This window comes from Silurus aristotelis, assembly GCF_946808225.1.
Source record: "Silurus aristotelis genome assembly, chromosome: 4".
Classification (NCBI taxonomy): domain Eukaryota; kingdom Metazoa; phylum Chordata; class Actinopteri; order Siluriformes; family Siluridae; genus Silurus; species Silurus aristotelis.
The window spans coordinates 26502123-26519822 of record NC_139577.1 but is presented as its reverse complement, the minus strand read 5'-3'; the positions used below and the strand labels follow the sequence as shown (position 1 = coordinate 26519822).

Sequence of the window (17700 nt, the reverse complement as noted above, 5' to 3'; positions counted from 1 at the left end):
TGTAGTTTATGCCTACTGTTTAAAACAACATAGATTTGCTTCTTCACTGTTTATTTTAATGTGTTCGGCTTCTATTTCTTCAGAAATGAGGTCACTATCATGGTTGGGTTCTTGGGCAAGATCTTTAATTGTCAACTGCTCAGTTGTATCCTGACTCAACTCTAAGTGACTTTGGATGAAATGTAGATGTTCATAAATGTATGGTTGTTGAAATATTCAACTGCTCATTGAGCTTGTGCATCTTTACTTTGCACTATGTATGATAACACTGTCATGTTAGATTTATAGAGCTGTCAGAAACATTGTTTTAACAGCAGTCAGTGTACTTTTTGTGCAGAATTGTGAAATGGATCTCATGATCTTGGGAGAACAAGAGATGCTGGTAAACTACCATGAATATTTTCATGGACTTCCACCTTAAGAGTTTAATGATGAATTGCACTTCTTCCATTAGGATTTTATTTATCTGTGTATTATGTATTTTTTTGTTCCCAAATCTGTCTGAATCTGTGTTAGTGAGCACTTCTTCTTTGCAGAGATAATCTATCTACCTCACAGGTGTGGCATATCAAGATGCTGATTAGACAGCATGATTATTGCACAGGTGTGCTTTAGGCTGGCCACAATAAAAGACCGCTAAAATCTGCATACATTTACTGTATTGGGGGTCCGAAACCAGTCTGGTGTGACTAACATTTTCCTCACGCAGTGCAACACATCTCCTTCGCATAGAGTTGATCAGGTTGTTGATTGTGGCCTGTGGAAAGTGGGTCCACTCCTCTTCAATAGTTGTGCGAAGTTATGAGATATTTTTAACTGGAACACGCTGTTGTATACGCTAATGAGAACGAGCATGCAGATGAGCTTCCCTGAGATGCTTTCTGAGAGTTTAAACAAAAATTCTTTGGTTATGCAAATGGATTGTTACAGCAGCTGTCCGGGTGGATGGTCTCAGGCAATCTTGGAGGTGAAGATGCTGGATGTGGTGGTGCTGGGCTGGTGTGTTTACACATGGTCTGCGGTTGTGAGGCCGGTTGGACGTACTGCAAGATTTTCATGAGCTCTGGTGGACATTCCTGCAGTCAGCATGCCAATTGCACGCTCCCTCAAAACTTGTGACATCTGTGCATTGTGCTGTGTAATAAAACTGCACATTTTAGAGTGACCTTTTATTGTGGCAGCGTAAAACACACCTGTGCAATAATCATGCTGTCTAATCAGCATCTTGATATACCACACCTGTGAGGTGGATGGGATTATCTCGGCAAAGGAGAAGTGCTCACTAACACAAATTTAGACACATTTGTGAACAATATTTGAGACAAATAGGCTTTTTGTGTACATAGGAATATATATATATATATATATATATATATATATATATATATATATATATATATATATATATATATATATATATATTCCTATGTACACAAAAAGCTCATGACAACTCATGAAAAATGGGGGCAAAAACAAAAGTGTTCCGTGTAGAATTTTGCTCAGTGTATATACACAGTGAAACCTCGACACTAGTGACCTCTATAGAACCGAACTAAAAGTAACCCGGAAAAATCTAATAATTCACGAGAAGCCGCAAGTGGCTCGAAAGTTCAAAGTAACATTTTAAAACAGAGTTTGTACTAATAAGTTACATAAAAATGTATGAAAAACAATTTTATTAGTGTATTATTTATTTAAAATAGTAAATAAAACACGACAGTACAGTATGCGATTTTTTGTTACCCCCCCGGGAGTATTGAGGTTGCACTGTATATATATATTTAGAGAGAGAGGCACTAGGTGGACTTTTTCTTTGAATGCTTAACGTCATGTTGGCTGAATAGTGTTTAGGGTTAATAGGTTAATGATCGGGTTTCTGTTTAATTTTCTGTTTTACTCTGCAATTACTAGCTCAAAGGTTAAGGCTCTGGGCTACTGATCAGAACGTTGGGGTTCATACCACGACACTGCCAAGCTCTTGAGCCTTTGAGCAATGCCATTAACACTTTACTCCAGGGGTGCTGTATTATGGCAGGCCCTGTGCATTAAACAGTTTCCTAACAAGTTGTAGTGGAATAATTTCACTGCACTGTAAAGTGTGTATGCCTCCTTTACATATAGGTAAGCTTGGATTAAGAGAAATCAAAAGTGCCTTCTGCAATGAGAAAAATAGCCATCAAGTATTCACACACGATTTCTGTATCACTGCCTTTGTGCTTCCTTTTGCTTTTCTCTTAAATATATGTAAACATTTTCTGAATAGCGAAATATCAATCACAAGCCAAAGTAACAAAAATTGCTGTGTTTTACTGCTTAATGAAGCTGTTCAGTGTCATAGTGTCCATGACAGCTTTTTCCTTATTAATTATTTATTGCATAAATAAACATAAAATTACTGACGTAACATATGGTTTGTGGCAGTATGGTTTGTTGTTTCATCCAAAACAAATACACGAGTAACATACACAAGTTTTTTTTTTAAATGTCTTGCACTGCTTATACTCTCATTAAAATAACCACTTTCCCCAATTGTCCTTAATGCTATTTACAGTAAAGTCTCTCTGAGTCTCTCATCCTGTGTGCTTCTATCTCAGACTGCTGCTGCTAGGTTGAGAGCTGGTCATACCAGGGTGATCAGGACTGTGACGGTTCTGAGAACAAAGAGCAAAATATAATATAATTACACAAGTTACAGATAAACGTCAAAATCTTTGATTCAATTAAGATTTTGCTGGTCCAACAATATGCTATTATTTTTAATATAACACATACTATGATTTTGTGGCTGAATGCTCAAAAATGTTTGGTCATAAGCACAGGTAGGTTGCGCTTTCTGTTTCCACTTTATTTTCAGTAACAAGCTTTTGGATCTTTGCATCAAACAGCTTTAAGTATTCAACAGGACTATGGTATGTGTATCAGCTAAACACAAGCTGTTTTTCAGGCTGCACTATTACTGAAAGTAAGGTTCCTCATTCTGTATACGCAGAGTGTAATCATCTTACAAACCTTCTTTTTCTTCTTGTCCTTCTTCTTTTTCTTTCTATCAGGATCATCATCCTTTTTCTTCTTCTTTTTCTTGTGGTCCGAGTCTGATGGGGTTTCTGTTAAAAACAGCACAAAGAAAATTGGATTAAGAAAAAATATTAAAGTCAACAACACAAATAGTGATAGTATGACGTGATGGTGAGAGACCTGGGGGTAAGGGGTCCTGGGGTCGATGGTGTCTGTGTTTATGTTTGCTCTTCTTCTTTGGGGGCTGAATGTGCATCAGTCTGTACTGCTCAGGCAGCTTGAGGTTTTTAAGGTAGTGTGGAGAACAAAAATAGCATGTTAGTTAGTGCTCGTGATGACATTTCTTTAAATATGCTGTTTGTCAGAACAGTGAGACAGAGCTCTAATACAGAGTGATACTATGCAGAATATAATTACTAATATACCATAGCTATGCTGAGTTTTCTAATTAGATTGGCCAAAAGATATTTTCTAAAACAGCAGCTCTGAAAATATTTTCCTTCTTCTATAGAAAAACTGATATTCAAAAGAACTAGAATGACAAATGTGCCACATAATTTAGATTTAAATTTAATGACAAATCTTTTTTGCAATAGACATGTTTTAAATGCTGATATAGTTAAACATTCTGTATAAAGGCCACACTTACAGGGCCTGTATGTAGCCGAAATCCAGTGAGCATTGTTCCAGTAAGAGGACTAAAGGAGTTGTTGCAAACTGGTGGTTTTTCAATAAGGGAGCGCAAAGAACTTCCATCCTGATGACCTGGAGTGTCTATCATACCTAGGTAAAGAAAACAAAAAAAAAATCAATACCCCATTCCACAAAATCTTTTAGGTTACTCCTAAATTATATGAAAGGGTGACGATGATGATAATTATAATAACCAGGATGTTCCGCATAACTCATTACACCACTGAATAATCTTTAAATGTGCTTACCAGGTAGCTCTGGGAGAAAGTTGCTGAGTTTCTCCTTTACTTTCTTGCCACAAAATTTGTTGTACGCGTGTTCCAGATTGTAGTGGGTGATGAGGTTGGTGTTTCCAGTCAGCTCATTTTCCACTAAGGAAAATGAGAAATACAAGAGTAGAAGACAAACATAAGAGTGAGTTACTGAAGACGAACAAATGAATAAACTTCTTGATCAAGTCAGTTTCTGCTCCTGTATTCGGTCCTGAATGTTATTTTTTCTTGCCCCCATGAGAACACATGAGAACAAGGAGAGCTGAGAGCAGAAAATTTGGATTTCTGACTACAGTGTTGAAAATAATTATATGTTCCCCTGCTGATTTTGTAAATGTACCCCTTACAAAATAAATGAACAGTCTAGAATTTTTATGGTAGATTTATTTTAACAGAAAGAGAAAGAATATAAAAAATTCCCTAACAACCAGCAATAATTCTGACTCCCACAGACCCAAATTAGTCCTGTACCTTTAGAAAAGAACTCCTAATATCAACTCATTATGTGTATAAAAGACACTCGTCACAGAATCAACCTCTTCCATTCAAATCTCTCCACCACAATGGGAAAGGCTGAAGAGCTGTTAAGGGACGTCAGGGACAAGATTGTAGACCTGCACAGGGCTGGAATGGGCTACAAGACCATCAGCAAGAAGCTTGGTGAAAAAGACACCACTGTTGGCACGATAATTAAAAAATGAGTCAAACGCTCTGGATCTCTGTGCAAAATCACACCTCATAGAGTAAGGATGATTCTGAGAAAAGTGAGGGATCAGCCCGAAATTACACAGGAGGAGCTTGTTAATGATCTCAAGGAAGCTGGGACAACAGTCACCATAAGACCCATTGGTAACACACCAAGGTCTCTCTGCTCAAGAATGGCCCATCTAAAGTTTGCTAATGAACACCTGAATGATTCAGAGAAGGTTTTGGGAGAATGTGATGTGGTCAGATGAGACTCGCCATGATTGGAGAAATGAGAAATGCTGAATATGACCCCAAGAAGTCCATCCGCACTGTCAAACATGGAGGAGGAAACATTCTGCTTTGGGGCTGGTTCTCTGCTTCACTGTAGAATCTTGGATGAGAAACATCTGACCTCAGCTAGAGCACAAAAGATGGGTTGTGGATGGGTCTTCCAGTGTGACAATGACCAAAAATCAGTGGTGGGCCGTCAGGGCCAGCAAAGCCTTCTCTGCTGGCCTGAACACTATCAGAAGCACTGACTTACATTTACAACTTCTAATATTTGTCTCATGAAATTGTATTAGTTTATTCCCAACCGTTTATTCTCTTCTTTTTGTAGTTCTTTTTTCTTTTCTCTTGGCTGCACTGCTTCCAGTACGTTTATGTGGATGTTAGATTTTTTTTGTCCAATCAGATTTCAGGCTCTATGTGCTGCCATGTCAATCTAATCTGCCCAGGGCTTTAAAAGTCAGTACTGCTAGCCTTTATACCTTAGTATAGTTCTTTAACCAATCAGATTTCAAATTCGCCCCACAGGGCAGCTAACTGGCCCAAAATAGCATCAGCATTTTTCTGTCTTCTGATTGGTTGATCAGAGGGAAACTGTTACAACCAAGTTCGACTTGCAAAACACGTCTGTTCTGTTTTGCACACATTAATACATCTGAGTTAGACTTTTTTATTTCTACAGAGGAAGAGAAGTTGATTTGGTCTTGGACATATCAAAAAATAAATTTTCCAAATAAGCTAGACGGCTAGGAGAGTTCGGCCAACCCTAGCTAGCTAGCTTGTCTCAGCCCAGTAAAAGGGTTTGTTCACCACTTCCAGACCAGTGAACACGAGCGGTACCACTGGATTACAGCCTCTGAGGAGTGGTGCAAATTATGAGTCTGCATCTCTGGTGAGTAGGTTGTTTTAATTTACATATTTATGTTTTTGTCATGTTATTAGACAAATATTAATTCTAAGCTGCTCCAGATGATGCAGGTGCACAGTTGCGGTTGTAGTGTAGAGGTTTGGAGCTTGCTTTAGTAAAACGGTTATTCATCCTAGATATGTGAAATTCCTCTCTCTCTGTAATGCCACACGTTGTTATATTGCGCTTTTGTATAGCATTGATGCTTTCTCTAATTGTGACGTAATAGTGGTGGTATCAAGAGGTGGATTAAGTCCTTAATGAAGGCCCAGGTACCAAATGCACGGCCCACCACTGCCAAAAACATACAGCCAAAGCAACAATCTGATGGTTTTGTACCCCTTTCCAGCCTTGTGCAGGTCTACAATCTTGTCCCTGAAGTCCATGGTGGTGGAGAGGTTTGAATGGAAGAGGTTGATACTGTGACTGGTGTCTTTTATACACACAACGAGTTGACTTTAGGAGTTGTTTCTTAAAGGGACAGGACTAATTTGGATCTGAATTCTTGCTAATTTGGTGTGGGATCGAATACTTATTTCATTAGATATCAAATACAAATTAATTTCTTTAAAGAGTTTTATAATAAACTAAAATAAACCTAGCATAAAGATTCAAGAATGTTCATTTATTTGTGAGGGGTAAAGTTTATTTTATTATTTCCCCCTATGTATATGAAGTATTTCAATGTAATGCACACATCATGAACATGCAAACACAGTAAAACTCACACTAGTGAAGTCACTACAGTCACTACAGTGGTGGTGATGATGGTATTGGTGATGATTACAGTTGGTTGTGTTGTTTTTATATAATAAAGAAAGTAAGCATGGTCATGATGATAAGAAGGCAGGGTGGGTACTCACTTGGCAGTTCTCGCACTAAGTAAAAGGGCTCGTTCATGGCTGCAGGCTTTCGGAGCGGAGGTCCCTCATCTACTAGTTGGTGTGGAATGGGCACCGCCATGTGCACTGGGTTCTGTGGGACCGGCGGTGGAAGTGGTTTCCCAGAACCGAACCCCAGCGCGGAAGGACCCGAATGTCCCTGAGCTTCAGTTTGGCTGTAAAGCGATGAAAATATTTCTGTCATGTTCAACAATTTTGTTTGTTTGACTTTTTTTGTTTGTTTTTGTTTTGTTTTGTTTAGTTTTGTCAACACGAACTATCACTTTGACGTGTTGTGTGAGTTTGTGGTCGCTGTTCGTATTGAAATCGACTTGGTTCCGTGTAGTTTACTGAGTAATACCGTGATTCCTCTAACATTACAACACGTACTAATCATTATTATATCGATTTATTATTCCAGCGCGGACTTTAAGATACATACGAAGTCAAGAGATAACGCTAATAGTTACAGGACACGATATATTGTTCGTTATATTGTTTCAGTGGACTATTTAGACGTTGTTAAATAAAAGAAAATGGGGACTTGCGCAAATTGTCGAATATTTACGGTAATCAAATACACGGAAGCCCGCAGCTGCGTCTTCTTACAAACCTGCATGGGCTGCGTCTCAAATGCATTCACACTCTCTTCCTATGTGCCCTAAAAACAGAATAGTTTCCATACACTATGAAGTGCACTTAGAAAGCGATTTTGAAGCAATTTCCCCAGGGCGGGTTTTCGTGAAACGGACCAATCGCAGTGCGCAAAAAAGAAAGAGAGGTGTGGCCCTTTCGTCCGCAGTGACCTCTGTCCCTTTAAAGCGACGCCTTCAAGGGTGTTCGTCGACATCAAACCCCCTCAGTGGCGTCATAATAGCCGGCGGTTTTTGCTCGTGAAGAAAATATGGCGCTGCTCACGCCTCTGTTCGCGTTTTTGTATCACTTACCGCAGGTTTATAAATGGCTCCTGAAGCCGTATTATGTGGCGTCGTTTTTCATGTCGCTGGCTTTCCTGATGGTTCGAAAGACTCCAGGGATCTGCGAGCATCTCTCCACGCAGAGGGAGGACGGAAACCCCTGCGACTTCGACTGGGTTTGTGTGACATTTTCGACCTACAAAATTGACGTGGGGAAAACAGTATGTTTAGAGAAATGTTTGGTTGAGGTGCAGGGTTTTGTTTCTAATCTATTATTCTGTATTCTGTATACACCCAGAGGATCAAGTCAAGTAGGCTTGCATTGACATTCCAGCCATATACAGCAGAGTACACAGTAAAACAACGTCCCCCCAGGACAAAGAAGTAACACAAAACAACACAAAAAGTGCACATGCACACGTTTAGTGCGTAAAACAACACTACAGTGTGCCTCAAAAGACACTGCAGCACCAACCAGTATAGATGATGTGTAGTAGTGCACGTGAATAGTCCATATAACCATCTGTAAATATAGTATAGTAAATAGAAATATGTGTAAACAATTAATTTGTTTATTTGTGTGTGTGCGTTGGGGGTACTGAATAGTCCAATGGTTTGCAGGAAGTTATTGTAACACTGTCTGGACATGAAGACCCCAATGCTCTGGTACTGTTTGTCCCAAATGGCATGAGGTTGAATAGTGTGTGTGTGGGTGGTGTTTTTAGGTTCAGTCCCTTTGTATCGATTAGTCAAATGGTTTGCAGAAAGAAACTGTTGCACAGTGAGGGGCCCAAAAGATTTGGTACCATTTTCCAGATGGAGAAGAGTAAAGTGTGTGGCGAGACCCCCGATGATCTCAGCCATCCCTCACTTATCCACTTTAGGGTCTTACGATCCAAAAAGGTGTGCATCGCAAACCAGGCAGTAATGCAGTTGAAGATGCTGTTGCTAGTCGTTGATTGATTATGAAGACCGAATAAGGTGGGGTGTGGATGGACACCACCATGGGGTGACATTGACAATACCAGTATATGCGTGATGCATATTCGAGTTAGTTTTGTGTAAATAACATGCTGGTAATGTTGCAGGTGCACCAGCCGTTTCAGTGTTCAACGATTTGATCATTACTATCTACTAGAACAATCTACTTTTTGTTTCAAATGAGCATCTTGCTTTGTTTTCTCAGAGGGAAGTGGAGATCCTGATGTTTCTCAGTGCTATAGTCATGATGAAAAACAGAAGAGCAAGTAAGTCTTTCCTTGCCCTGCTTACATATACACACAATTAACCAAATAACAACAAAACAGTCCAGCTGCTGCCGTTAAAACAGGTGGTCCCTGTGTGTACTGTATACAAAGGAGTTGTGCTTCAAGGACCTTTGAGCTCATATGCAGAGCTGGAACCAGTGACAGATTTAATACAGGGTGCCCCAAAAGTCTGTACATAAGGGGCACACTTATTTTTCTCCTGTGCAAATGTCTTCCTGAGGTAGCATACTAGTTTAGGTCATGTATATTTTATAGATCTTGAGAACGGATTGGATGATTTTGAAGTACGTATTCAAATCATTCTTATGGCGCGATCGACAGAATGCCACCCGTTTGCGAAGGACACAAGTTATTGTGTGTGCATAACACCAGACCTGTTTATAGGAGTTCATCATAATTTGAAGACATGAATTTTTTTTCACGTTTTTAACAAAGATCATGCAACAAATGTTTTGAAGAAAAGTTCAATAATTTGTATATTAAAAAAAAAAAAAAAAAAAAAAAAGTGTATGGAAAGTTTGGGTCCCCTTTATATTACAGCGCTGAATGCATGTTATGTTGGTAATGAATCTCTCAGATACAGTAAAACCCTTTGGGCGAGCATAATTTGTTCGTGAAAATTGCTCGTAGGTTCATTTGCTTGTACGTTCGAACTGATTTTCCCCATAAGAATAAATGTAAAAGTGATTTAATCCGTTCCGAGATCTCATTCGATCGCTTATTTCTGCACTTAAAAAGTATTTGTAGGCTATTTTAACAAACAAATACACCGCAAATTACCGTACCGTAAACATAATTTAACACTTATTCATGTGGTTGATTGCGTGTGAGACGCACAACACGCTCGTAACCTTCTTGGTTTCCATGGTAATTCTATTTACTTTCGTTTTCACAGCACCATCACTGATTTTCTTGGGAGACATTTTTCAAATTTCCAGTGAAATAAAAATATAACATTAAAAAAAGTTAAGTTTTTGCTGCACTGAACAACGAGAGCGACCAAGCGATACGTCATCACCTAAGCGACTGATGCAACCCTCGGCTGAAAGAGGGGGAACCGGAAGCATGGGTTTGCTCGTGCCTTCGACATTTTCTCGCAAAATAGGGTAAAATTTTGCGAGCAAGGTCGCTCGTATCTTCGTTTGCTTGTACAATAGGGTTTTACTGTACAGGGGTCTGAAAGTTTAAAGACTAGATGACTGAAAAATGATGTATACAAAAATATATATTTATAGCAATGCCTACATGTTCAACTTTGTCATGTTTTTGTGACTTTTGCTCACAGTCTTTTCTTTTTTTTTTCTTCATAAAAAGCTCTAAAAACTATTAGGCCATAAGCTTGTTACCAGACGATTTCTGAATGGTGTTCCACATGCTGCTTTGCGCCTCACTACTATTCATAATAATTCAGTAATTGTATGTTATTACTGAATAAGGAACCACAATACAGCTGTATTGTGATTGGTAAAACATGAACTGTTAATCCAATTGAGGATGTAGGCCGACCACAATCAGCTACTTCTACTGACTGTAGAACTGCAAGTCGAGTAGCAGTGTTCTGAGGATTCAAAATAAAATGTCTTGCATTTTACAAAGCATCGGTTGCCCTCATAAACATTTCTACACGTCTATCATAGGCATGGCAGAAGTTGGCTTAATCTATGTGCACCGCATACGTCTGAACAAGGAGTCTGGTAGCAGTGTTTAGAGAGCGCTAAGCATTATGGGTGATGAAGTACATGGGCAAACCTTAAGTGTCCTCCTCAGATGTTCTCAGTGGAGAACCGAATGCAATGGAAGTAATTTTTTTTCTAAATGAACACAATGTACCAAGGTCCTGTGTCCCCTCATCGCTAATGGCACTCATGAATGTTTTCCTTTTTGTCTTTGACTTGTACTTACCTTTTCTTCTCTTTCTGCCTGTGGTGCAGTAACGGTTGAGCAGCATGTAGGGAACATCATCCTCTTCTCTAAAGTGGCCAATATGATCCTGTTCTTCAGATTGGATATCCGCATGGGATTGCTCTACCTGACCCTCTGCCTCGGTCAGTACAATACTTACCCACTTGAGGCCAGTTAACATTGGAATGTCGCTCACATCCAACACACACACAACTTTGCCTGTACCACAGTGAACTACTGCTCACGGTCAAGCGTATTGTCTGTAGAAAGACCTCCACATGTACAATGCGTTAAGTAGCAATCAAGTTCTAGATAGTGACATTGTTTCTGCCATGACTGGATTTGAGAATTTGATTGGTTGGACCATTTATGAGCACTAAAAGCTACATCCAAGCAAATAACACAAAGGTCAACAGCATTTGTATAGTCTTTTCAGGGATGTGATCACATGGCCAGATGAATTGCCATAATAGGTTTTTGAAGAATAAGTCATTTAGATACACAGACAGATTAAAAGAAGAAAAAAATAAAAAGGTAGCAGGCTGTAATGGATGGAAGAAGGCTTTATTATTTAGCACAGAAATATGACTCTGTGCAAAAAATGAACCATGCATGCTTAGGAGTTGAAGAAATAATCCTCCTATTATCAAATCAAATTTTATTTGTCAGACACATACATACAGGGTACGACATGCAGTGAAATGCTTTTTACGACGATCAGGCATGAGGGAATAGGATGGGGAGAAAAATAAAACAAAGAAAAAGAAGGCAGATAAATAAAGTATAAAATTATAAAAATAAGAATATATAAAGATGTATATACAAAAAATGCTTATTGCAGTGAAACAGTAAACAATTTAAGGTGGGTTTGATTGTCCATAAAGTATCCGGGTGTGGTATAAAATATAAAGTGCACTGTGCTGTGCGAGTCCAGAGTTATAATATACTTCTCATTCTACATAATTAAGAAAATTTTTCTTTGTTTATATTTTGCATTATTCTGTTTTAAACATCAGTAAATTGTGGGGTTTGTACTAAAATAAAGCACCTCACACTTTTTTTAGTTTGTTTTAAAATTAAATTCTAATAAACCTTTAAAAAAAAAAAAAACCTAGACAGCCTATAAACCTATAAGCAGCCGCATAAGGTCACTAATACTGAAAGTTGTTCAATAATTAAACATTTTTACTGTATCTTTAATAAATTGATGCTCATGTTAACAAAGAAAAAAATAAATGTTACATGGACCTCATGCTGGAGCATAATTTTTGACATGGGCGGAAATTTGTGCCTTATGAACAATTGTCTATACCGTCATCTAACTTAAGCCAAACGCACAAGCTATGGCAGCACTTTTCCACCTCTTTTTCATGTTGTTTAATCATAGCCATCTTCCAACAATATCAGAATCAGAAATAGCTTTATTACCAAGTATGTTTACAAAAACAAGGAATTTGACTTGGCGACAGGAGCTTCCGAGTGCAGAAGTACAGACATAATCTAACAAAATATAAGTAAAACAGACAGTTAACTAATGCACTATATACAGAAGTAGAAATATTGTTTAAATGAATGTACAGATGTTATTTACAAGTGTGCAGTTTACAAATGTACCATTTGAATTCTATGTATAAATGTCAGTTATGATGGACAATATAACACATTGCTTAGTAGCACCAGCACTAGAAAAAGTCTTTATAACCATGGAGACGAATATTAGTCACATACTCAATACAAATAAACGGTGCAAATAACACCTACACAAATGCAAGTTTAAATGAACTGCTATGATCCTAAATGCTGGCGCTGTAGATACCAAACATGTAATATTTGAGAGAAAGAAAATGAAGCTTTTAAATGATTTTTATACATCAAATTATATGCCACATGCTGTCAGATTGAAATTTTCAACAAAAATGATGAAGGTATATCTGTATATTGTACCAGTTTGCAAAAGCGAATAGAGAACCAGAGCTCTAAGAGCTTTCCCCTGGAAGAGTGAGCATTGTTAGATATATACGACATGAGGAAGTTGCATGGCATCTAATTATTTACATTTATATTTGAATTTATGATTTCGAGTGTTTTTATATTTGGTTAAATGCCCTGTCAGCTGCAGTAGCAACATCATCATTAGGCCCCAGTGTAGAACCTTGTAGCTCTTTACACTGCATAATTAATTAGAACACTATTGTATTATGTTAAAGCACTTAAAAAAATAAAAAAATAAAAAAACTTGGTTGATGATTATTTCTGGGTGAAATACATCATCCTGGATCTTACATGCTAGTTGGTACTTCTTGTTTTTCAGTGTTCCTTATGACCTGCAAGCCTCCTTTGTACATGGGCCCCGAGTACATTAAGTACTTCAGTGATAAGACCATAGACGTAAGAACCTTTTTAGCTTCAGCACACACACACACACACACACACACACAAACATTTGTCTTCACTCTGGAATCTTGAATTCAATTGCTTGTGATGCATGTGTGTTCCTTTGGTCTTCAGGAAGAATTGGAAAGAGACAACCGTGTGACCTGGATTGTGGAGTTTTTCGCTAACTGGTCTCCAGAGTGTCAGTCGTTTGCGTCTGTCTATGCTGATCTGTCCTTAAAGTAAGCCCAAGTGGCGAGAAGAGATACACTGACATTTTGTACTGTAACATTTTTAATACATATCTAAGAAGCTTGTTTAACTTTTATATAGTGCTTTTCTAACTCAAGTCCTTCTACTCTTAGGTACAACTGTTCTGGGCTAAAGTTTGGAAAAGTAGATGTGGGCCGATACGGTGAGGTGTCTAAAAAGTAAGCAACTCTACTGAGATCATCGCTGAAGCTGTACCGATACATTTCCATGTTTAAGATGCCATAAATTTTTTTCGTCGTTATCATCATCTCAGATACAAGGTGAGCACATCTCCACTTTCCAAGCAGCTGCCATCTCTGGTGCTCTTCCAAGGAGGGAAAGAAGTTATGCGACGCCCCCAAGTGGACAAGAAAGGACGAGCAGTATCTTGGAGCTTCACCGAGGTGACGGATTTACACTTGCGTTCACGTCATTGTTACACTTATTTACAGTAAACACACTACAGTCAGTCTGAATAAAATTTCTATCCGGTTAAATTGTACAAGTAAAAATAATCAGCAGTTTGAACCAGTTTGATCTTTGTCAATTTCCTTTTCTCTGCATTTTGCTGAATGTCAAACAAACAAGAATGTTCATAATGATTTAATTATACACACTACACTCTTTTTAACATATTCTATTACAGTGTACAATATAGATACTGTTTAATACAGCAGAAATCTTTTTACTGACCTAGCAGCTGAAATTAGGTCCTATATGTGAGAAAGAAAAAAAATAAATAGTACACCACACTCACTGTTACTGAACCCTCTTCGTTTTCAGGAGAACATCATCCGAGAGTTTAATCTGAATGAGCTGTATCAGAAATCAAAGAAATTGAACAAGACAAAAGGAGAGCGGAACGAGAAACTCTGCGATTCGCAGTTCCCCCCAGTTCCTGAGGAGGAGGAACCTGAGATGGATGTTCCAGAGATGGAGAAAGAGAGCAAGAAGGACAAATAAGATTAGGAGATAACACTGGGACATCACTTTGGAACTGGATGGGTTTATATATATACACACACAGAGCAATGTGCAGTGCCCAGAGTTGTGTGGGAACAAGTTTTCTTTTTGGTTGAAGCCACCCATAATCAAAAAAGTTAAATGAATGGAATAAAAAAAAAAAAAAGCATAATGCTGTTTAAGAACCCCAAACCATTCACTGGCATTGGATTGGGGTTTAAATGAGCTCATGTGCCAGCTCAAAAGTGTTTTATTTTTAACGATTCTACATTTTATGTCTCCTACCTCTAATGAGTTAATGATCATACTTGATTAATTTATAGGATATTCTTTTTGTAGCTAGTCGCATTTGTAGAATTAATTACTACTGATGGATTTCAAATTTTTCATTCCATTTTTTTGCTGATTCATTTTTATTTGCCAGACATTCAGTAGTTTTGGCAACGTATTTGCCTGAATCAGTTTCACCGCTCACATTTCTATAGGTTAGACTTGGCTCTGTAAAGGGGGGTGCTGTCAGTGTTGGCTACAACAGTCCTGTGTTAAGGATGAACAAACTATCAAATGCTATGTGATGATATTTTCAAAGACTTGTCGTTCTGGCACAGATATATTGCATTTCCACATCCTTTTGCTTAAGCTGCACAGTCTTAAATAGGTTTTTGCTTAATGCATCCATTTCTGGGTTTTCCATCTTGTAAAAAAAAAAAAAATGGAAGCTTGTGGGATGTTTTGGCATTTTTGTAAAAAACAGAACGCTTTCTGTTCTCTGCTTTACTTCAGGTCATCCTGCAGTCAGTGGCCTTGTATACCCTCTTTATAAAGCACATTATTTTACTTAGATTGCCCGCAGAAAGAACTGTATGCTGCATGCACCCTAGTGACTGAATGGTTTTTGTCGTCATTCCAAACCACACTTACTGTATAGTATTTAACTCGATTGCAAATGGATGTGTGCTGAGAGGTTTTGGATGAAGGTTGATATTCCAAAAAAAAAAAAAAACCTTAGTGCTTCTCAATAGTTCACAAGTATGTTTAAAGAGGACCTTTTTTTTTTTTTTTCTTTGCAATGTTATACTTACTGCTAATATAAAGCTGTCTTTACCCCCACAAATGTTTTTCAGGTCTTAACTGGAATGCCTGCACAAATAATTGGAGCTATTCTAATACATCTGCTCATGGCACTAGAACTTTATTGATCCTAAAGTTACTACAGAAAAAAAAAGAATGGAAATAAACTATGTGAAGAATAATTGATTTGGGGAAAAAAACACAAAAATGTCCTTAAACTCACTTGGGTTTGTTTACGAAAATAAAAGCCAGAGGGAAACCCAGTATAAATTAATGTACAAGTTAAAAAAAAAAAAAAAAACTATTCATTATATCATGGGATGAGGTAAACCTTTAGATAGAACACCAAGATAACAACCCTGTGTTGCCCCAAAGAAGTCCAGTCCTTCCTGTTACTACTTTGCATGCATTACATACAAAGCTACTGCAATAAACCTCAAACAGGAAGTAAAGCTTCCAAAATAAAACATGAAACTTGACCCTGAATCAGTCAAAATCTAATCAGTTCTGCTGGTTACAATAATAATTATATACAAAATGATGCAAACAATAAACCATTCATTTCTGAGATATTGTCAGAGGTGGGAAGTAACAAAGTACAAATACTGTTATCAGTACTTCACTGTTTTTTTTTTTCTAAAACACATTTCTACTTTTAAATAAACCAATTCACATCGAAAGCAAATATTCTCTGATTATGAAATCCGAATAAAAGTTATGAGGTAGTTTATCCGGTATCACCTCATTAACCGTCCGTGTGGAAACAGCAAATTTGCCGTTTGGTGTCCTGATGATTTACATCATTTAAAACACCATAATTACTTTAAAACGTTAACAAAGACATTTTGTCTTCACGCTCTGTGTTGAGTTTGGTTTTACGAATAATAAACATATATTTGCATAAAGCCTTAATATTTGTTTACGCCCATGTTGATTAGAGTATTAAAAAAATAACTAAAAACATTTTTTAAGGCACATTTAAAACATGATTTGCGATTAATCGTGAGTTGACTCATGACATATAATCGCGATTAATCGCATGACTTATGTTAAACGATTGACAGCCCTGATATTAATATGCAGTGTTGGGCAACGTTACTTTTAAAAGTAATGCATTACAATATTGAGTTACTCCCCAAAAAAGTTACTAATTACGTTACCTAGTTACTTTTTATGGAAAGTAATGCGTTATATTACTTTTGCGTTACTTGTATCTCTTTCACGCCTTACAGGTGTAATATAGATCATTGCCATTAAGAAATAAGTTATATTAGAGCAAAAGACATTTCTTAAACATTAAAATGCTTAATAACTTCTGAGAACAATAAGATGATCGACTAAATTTTGACCACAAGGCTGAACACTTTCCAGTCGCACTTCTGTACACTGCTTTGCAAACTGCCTTCGCCGTCAGAAATGTAACTATCGTTCGTGTATATAAGGTTAAGGGTGTGGGATGCACACCGGTGATGTGGAGGGAGAACATACCTTTCGCTGTCATCTCGTAAAACTTCGTGCAATTCCGTAAATATGACCTCGTCCTCGTAATTCTCTGGTTTGCCATCTCTGTTTCTGACCAGCTTCTGTTCCCGCGGCTCGCACGTATGAGTCCGCGATTCTACGTGATTACGTTCATTTTAATTCAGTATTTTTTTTTTTTAATGCAAAATAATTTAACTGAAAAGTAATTTGCATTACTTTAAAAAAAAAAAGTAACTAATGTGTACATTTTAAAGTAACGCGCTACTTTACTTGTTACTCCAGAAAAGTAATATTACGTAACGCACGTTACTTGTAACGCGTTACCCCAACCCTGCTCATAACCATGACAAAAGGCAATAACTTCACTTCAAGTTCAGCTATGTTTACCTGAATGCAAATAAATAGAACCAGTCAAAGGGCTGGTATTCATGTTTGCAAATACATAACAGAGAAAGTGTGTGAGTCCTTCTGAATGATTCAAAACGAATGGCAGATGAATCAATTTAAACCCTTTCAACCTCCTTTCATTAAGGTCTCCTGAAGATGGTTATGGACCATGCCCACTTCTTACCTTTCTGGGTGCCAATGTGGAACTGAGTGTATTTGTTGGTACTGGTTGGTGGATGTAAATATGTGACTTATTCAGTAATTGGTTGAAGGTGAAAGGGTTCAACTGATGTACAGTAGGACCTGTGTAAAATTAGTAAATGATACATTTTTGGGGAATTG

General features: G+C 37.7%; 2 protein-coding genes across 3 annotated transcripts; one reads left to right on the top strand and one right to left on the bottom strand.

Moving 5' to 3' along the window:
* Positions 1-2287: 2287 nt before the first annotated feature.
* Positions 2288-7432, bottom strand: med19b (mediator complex subunit 19b; the record flags this gene model as incomplete). Of its 2 annotated transcripts, XM_083539715.1 has the most annotated exons (7): positions 2288-2651; positions 3010-3104; positions 3196-3292; positions 3665-3798; positions 3957-4079; positions 6726-6919; positions 7357-7432. In XM_083539715.1, 7 exons carry the CDS (start codon positions 7380-7382, stop codon positions 2586-2588), a joined length of 735 nt encoding a protein of 244 aa, XP_083395841.1. In that variant the 3' UTR covers positions 2288-2585. The 2 variants fall into 2 exon arrangements, with proteins under 2 accessions (XP_083395841.1, XP_083395840.1); XM_083539714.1 differs by lacking the exon at positions 7357-7432 and having other exon boundaries at positions 6726-6948.
* An 80-nt stretch (positions 7433-7512) lies between these two features.
* tmx2b (thioredoxin-related transmembrane protein 2b) lies at positions 7513-15532 on the top strand. Its single transcript, XM_083539713.1, has 8 exons — positions 7513-7836; positions 8847-8907; positions 10860-10973; positions 13142-13218; positions 13339-13445; positions 13569-13634; positions 13730-13859; positions 14239-15532. The coding sequence occupies exons 1-8, from the start codon at positions 7648-7650 to the stop codon at positions 14416-14418; spliced, it is 924 nt and encodes a 307-aa protein (XP_083395839.1). The 5' UTR covers positions 7513-7647; the 3' UTR covers positions 14419-15532.
* Positions 15533-17700: the final 2168 nt, after the last annotated feature.